Source organism: Dromiciops gliroides, chromosome X, assembly GCF_019393635.1.
Source record: "Dromiciops gliroides isolate mDroGli1 chromosome X, mDroGli1.pri, whole genome shotgun sequence".
Lineage (NCBI taxonomy): Eukaryota > Metazoa > Chordata > Mammalia > Microbiotheria > Microbiotheriidae > Dromiciops > Dromiciops gliroides.
Window position 1 is genome coordinate 45,475,970 of NC_057867.1, and position 6,000 is coordinate 45,481,969.

General features: G+C 49.7%; 1 protein-coding gene across 1 annotated transcript in view; it reads left to right on the plus strand.

The window, feature by feature from the left end:
* Positions 1-5,310, plus strand: part of XPNPEP2 (X-prolyl aminopeptidase 2) — a 40,076-nt gene extending 34,766 nt beyond the window's left edge. Inside the window, exons 16-21 of the mRNA XM_043974868.1 lie at positions 50-119; positions 926-1,030; positions 1,742-1,801; positions 2,651-2,727; positions 3,356-3,445; positions 4,411-5,310. Coding sequence (XP_043830803.1) covers positions 50-119; positions 926-1,030; positions 1,742-1,801; positions 2,651-2,727; positions 3,356-3,445; positions 4,411-4,617 — 609 coding nt within the window. The 3' untranslated portion in view covers positions 4,618-5,310. The remainder of the gene's footprint in view (positions 1-49; positions 120-925; positions 1,031-1,741; positions 1,802-2,650; positions 2,728-3,355; positions 3,446-4,410) is intronic.
* The last annotated feature ends 690 nt before the right edge of the window (positions 5,311-6,000 follow it).

Genomic DNA, 6,000 nt, shown 5'->3' on the forward strand with positions numbered 1-6,000 from the left:
TACTTCTGTCACTGATCTCCTGTATGTTGACCAATCCTTTCCCCTCTAGGAAGCCTATACCAGGGTGCTGATGGGAAACATCGACCTGTCTAGACTTGTCTTCCCCTCCTCCACATCAGGTGGGTCCCAGAGGGAGCTTTGGGATTCTATTTCAGGACAGTTCAGAGGTTGGCCAGATGGGTCTGTGGTCTCCCTTTCCCCCCACCCCCCAGGGTACCCACCTTGAGGCCTTGGGCCTGTGCTCCCTGCTGTCCCACCACCCAGTTCTTAAAAGACATCATAACATAAAATTTGGACCCAATATTCAGGCAGCAACAATTCCAACCTGGGCTCTGTCACTTGTCCTCTGTATGACCTTCCCCTCCCTGGGCCTCCTCCTCTGTGATGGATTAGATGGCCTCTGAGGAGCCTGTGAATAATGAGAGAATGATAGAAAATAACGCTTTTTAATAAGTGCTAGATTGTTTCGCAAGTCAGAGGAAGGAGAGCTGATCTCGTGGGCGGGAGCAGTCAGAAAAGACTTCCTGGAGGGAGCTGGGAGGTTGTGCTAGTTCTGGAAGGCCAGGTAGGAGGCCCCGGAGAGGAAGAAGGGCCCAAGCCAAGCCAAGAGTAGCAGAAGGGTAGGGGCGGGTGGAAAGGCCAGTGAGGAAGCCAGCCTGGCTGGAGAAAGGGCAAGGAAGGGGGAAGGGGCCCAGCAAGGCCTAACTGGAGCAAACCTTGAATGCCAGGCAATTAGCTTAGACTCTACTGCCCTTCCTCCCTTTGCCCATCCCCCATGGCATCACCATCCCTGCCCCATGCTTAGTTTTCTTCCCTCCAATGAGTACAAATCACTTGAGGGTTATTCTTGGAACAGTAAGGCCAGAGGATACCTGGCCAACAGCCACATCTGGACATCCCTAACTCAGTACCATTTCTCTTCCAGGGCGAGTAGTGGAGGCTTTTGCCCGAAGAGCCCTGTGGGAAGCTGGTCTCAATTATGGCCATGGCACAGGGCATGGCATTGGCAACTTCCTCTCCGTACATGAATGTAGGTGACCTGGCTGGGAGCTCAGAGCTCTAAGTGCTAGATCTTCCATTCCCTACCTGTGAGACCTTGGGCAGCTTACTTTACTTTTTTTACAAGGGTCAGATGACCCTCGGTGTCCTCATCTGCAAAATGAAGAGGTCGGACTAGACGCCTCAAAGAGCCCCTTCCTGTTCTAGAACTATGCTGTTCCCCAACCCTCCCCTTATGTGCCCAACTTCCACCCCCCGCCAGTCCTGCCCTGAGACACCAGTGAGCAGGCAGTGCCCAGCTGCCCTCCTCACTCACTCCTCGCCCCATTTGTCCCAGGATTCCTTGAGCCTGGGGCAGCATGGAAGTGAGTGCCCTCCCAGCTCCAGGATACTGACTTCCTCTGAAACCTTCCCAGGCCTCAGGCCATCAGATGCCCTCATCTGCCTCCCAAGGCCCCCAATCCTTTTGGCACCTAGCTGCCAGTCCCTTGGCCTAGGCTAGCAGGTCTTATCGAGCCCCCATCCCCTTCAACCAGCCTGACATCTCTTCACCAAACCCTTGGTGCCCTTACCCAGCCCCTAATCCTCTTGGTGAGCCATCATTCCTAACACTGTGCTCCCCTCCTCTCCCCTTCCCTGAGACTCCCCCCACCCATCACTGAGCCCTTATTTCCCAGCACTGAGCCTTCTACATTGTACCCAGAAAGATACCCTGGTCACCATGTCTCTCTTCCCTTTCCAGGGCCAGTGGGCTTCCAATCCAATAACATTGCTATGACCAAAGGCATGTTCACATCCATAGGTATGACCCCTAGTTCCCCTAACTGTGGTCTATGAGACAACTCTCCCTAGCTCGGTAGAGAGCAGAGAGAATGGTCCTTCCCCAAGTGTAATTAGCAATGGGGCAAGCAGCAAGAAATACCCTTCTAATCAACTCTGGAATCATTATGTGGCAATAGGAGTAATTAAGCCAAAATCAGTGGAGGAGGAGAGGCATTAGTCACTCTTAGGGCTCCTCTGAAGCCGGGGTGGGGGTGGGGGTTCAGTCATGTCCACACATCGGGCCCCAGCTTCAGTGTTTGACCTTTCTTTAAGTATCAGCTGATTTGACCCCCTTGCTGTCCAAGGGACTCTCAGAAGCTTTCTCCAGCCCTGTGATTCCAAAGCACCAATTGCGGGGCTCAGCTTTCCTTAGAGTCTGGCTCTCCTGCCATATGTTGTCACTGGAGAAACCGTGCTTGACTATACAGACCAATAACTATAAGGACTTCTTAGCTGCTGAGGGAGTATTTGAGTTAAATTTGGCCCCTTTTTCTTCCCTGTGGCAGGTAGCCTAGGCCTTGGGACAGAGTTCAAGAGGCACCTCCCTAGTTTTCCCTCTGGGCATAGAGGAAAGAGCACTGGACTTAGAAAGAAAAGAGCTGGGGTTTGATCCAAGCCAGTCACTTAATGTCCTCTCTGGTTTCATTTTCTTTAAAATAATGGGTGCAGGGATGGGAAAATCTCTAAAGATAGGATCCCGTCACCCACTGGTGCTCATTCTTAGGCCCAGAGGGCCGGCCTGAGTCTGTCAGCATCTCAGGCCTCCCCCTTGCTCTCTCCCTGACCCTACCACCCTCCATGATCTCACTGGTTTATCTCTGCCCCCCAGAACCCGGTTACTACCAAGATGGAGAATTTGGGATCCGTATCGAAGATGTGGCTCTGGTGGTAGAAGCTCAGACCAAGGTAACTTACCACTGGGGTTGTATATACCAACGATCCAGCCAAGTGTGGGAACGGTCATGGGCTAAGTGGGTGGGGAGGGAGAGACAGTGGACAAGCATTTCTTGTGAGTTCTACTTGGCTTACTAGAAAACAGATGGAATTTCTTGGATCTTTGGGAGATGGAGGGGAGGGATAGGCACTAAAACTTGGGGAGCTATGAATGACAGCCTGTTATACTGAAAACATGTTGGACAGAGAATCAGGAGGCCATTTGTCTGACACTTAATAGATTTGTGACCCTGGGTAAGTCACTTCCCTTCCTATAAGACTGTTTCTTCATCTGCGAAATGAGCATGATGGAGTATTTGTACTCACTACTTCATAGGGAAAACATTTTATAAAGTATAATGTGCTACAGAAATAGGAGCTGTTGTTTTCATTTTTTCTGTTACTATAAGCTGGTAGTAGGGAAATAAGTACCCAGAAGACCCTACCCCATCCACCACCCAGGCCCTTGGGCTGATGGTATTTTCTGGTACACACACACACAGAGGCAGGCTATGATCCTGAGGCTGACTTGGACAGAGGTCTTGCTTGCCCTGCCCTAACTTCACCTCCTTACTCTCTTCCTGCTGTCTCTTCCCTCAAGTATGGAGGATCCTACCTGACCTTTGAGGTGTTGTCCCTGGTACCCTACAGTCGGAACCTCATCGATACTAGCCTGCTGCTGCCAGATCAGGTAAAAACTGTGTCCTCAAAGCCCCCAGAGCCCTCGTCCATAGGCAGCGAGTGCCCTAGTGGGCTGGGCTGGACCTGGATTTGAGCACTTCCTCTGCTTTTTCACCCTATCTGGGTGAGTTTGCTCAGCTACCTTCCCTTCTCTAGGTAGGTGGAAATAGATAATTTACAAATTTGTTTCTAGGTCTGACATTCAATATTCTATGGCCCAAAGTCCCTCCTAGTTCTGACAGTATAGGATTCGCTAAGTAGTCACATAGATACACTCACCTTGCCAGCCTGCCCCAGCATTGCTCTCTCCTCCTTCCTGGCATCAGAATATCAGTGGAAAGAGCACTGGTTTGGGAGGTAGAGGGACTGGTTCAAATCCCACTTCTGATGTATACTATCTGTGCAACATTGGGCCTCAGTTTCCACTTTTGTAAAAGGAGGTTGGAAAAAAAGGGGCAGCTAGGTGGAGCAGTGGATAAAGCACCGGCCCTGGATTCAGGAGGACCTGAGTTCAAATCTGGCCTCAGACACTTGACACTTACTAGCTGTGTGACCTTGGGAAAGTCACTTAACCCTCATTGCCCTGAAAAAAAAAAAGTAAAAGGAGGTTGGATTGGATGGCCTCTGAGATCCCCTCTAGCTCAAAATCTAGGATCCCATGATACCCATGGTCAACGAAAGTCACTGACAGTTTACATATTTGTCAGGAGGGAAATATCATCTCCCAGAGCCTTTGGGAAAACGCCCATGTCACTTGAGAATGGGTGAGAGGATGCTTCTGGTCCTGATTTGATAACTCAGATAGCCTGGCCAGAGTGGGAGGGCATATGAGCTGGGGGGAGGGCAGCAGAAGGGACCACGGGGAGGCTCTGAGGGAGCCTGATCCCCAGCTTTGCTCCCCTCCTCCCTCAAACAACATTTCACCTTGAACCACCTTGGCTCTCACAATTCTGTCTTCTCTTTGGCAACCCCCAGCTCAAGTACCTGAACCAATACTATGAGACCATCCGGCAGAAAATTGGTCCTGAGCTACAGCAGCGGAACTTGAAAGAAGAGCATGAGTGGCTTTTGGAGAATACGCAGCCACTGGCCTACAGCAGCAGCAGCAGGGCCCACCTTCCCACCTCACTGACCCTCCTGCTGGTGGCTGCCCTCGTGGCCACCCTGGGCCAGAGCCTATAGTGAGGCGACCTCACGGCATTCCCCCCAGTCCCCCCAGAGCTGAGAGCAGCCCCTGCCTCAAATCCTTCAATCTGCAACCTTCAGGGAAGAAAATGCCAGCCAGAAACTGGTTCTCCCTCTCCCTCCCCATACCAAGTCAGAGGCCTTCTCATCCTGGACTTCCTGAACCTGGCCCTAAGCCAGGTTGTTCTACCCAGAGGAGTCTAGGCACTTCCCAGGAGTCTAAGCCTCTGGGTTAGGAACCTAAGGTGGGTTTTACTTTGAAAAAATTGATTTGTTTTTTACATTTACTCTCACTTTTCAATGAAATTGTCAGATTTCTCTGTCTGGAATCAAAGGGCTTGGGTTTGAATCCTAACTCCACTACTTGCTACCCGTGTGACCTTGGGCATATGACAATCTCTCTGTACCTCAGTTTTCTCATCTGTGAAATAACCGGAAGATTGCACTAGATGACTTCAGTGATTCCCTTCCTTGTTCTAAATCGATGTTCCTATGATCTCCCCTCCACAGAACTCCCCCTTGTAACAACTTAAGCAAAACCAATCTATGTGTTAGCCATGCATGACAAAGTAGCTGTAGCCCATTCATTCCACACTAATAGTTGGCCAGCTCTTTGCTAAAAGTCATTGGAAGTCCTGAGTGGTCACTGCATTGATCAGTTCCAAAGTTTGCCATTATTGTTTTCCTTGACATTATTGTTGTTGTTTTCTGGATTCTGCTCCCTCCCTTTTGCAGTATCAGTTCACACAAGTCTTCTCAAGTTTCTCTGAATTCTACATATTTGACATTTCTTACAGTACAATCATATTGCCTTACATTTGTATTCCAGTTTCCTCAGCCAGCCAACGGGTAACCACTTTCCTTCCAATTCCTTGCCGTTATAAACATTGTGGTACAATGGAAAGCCCACTGGTTTTAGAGTCAGATGACCTGAGTCCAAATCCTACCTCTGAGACTTACTAACTTGTGTGACTTTGGATAAGTTAGTTCCCCTCCCTGGCCCTTAGTTTTCTCATCTCTAAAATGAGGGGGTTGGACAAGATAGCTTCTGGAGACCTTTCAAACTCTAGATTTAGGATCGAAAGATAGGATTCTGGGCGGCTAGGTGGTGCAGTGGATAAGCACTGGCCCTGGATTCAGGAGTTCCTGAGTTCAAATCTGGCCTCAGACACTTGACACTTACTAGCTATGTGACCTTGGGCAAGTCACTTAACCCCCATTGCCCTGCCAAAAAAAAAAAGATAGGATTCTAAAATTCTAATCCTGGGCACTAAAATGATCCTCCGGCTGGGATGGGAGAGGGTTAGCCTAGAATCTAGTCTAAGAATCCAATATAGAGCCCTAGGATTCCAGATCTCTGGTCTAAGAGCCTAAATAAAG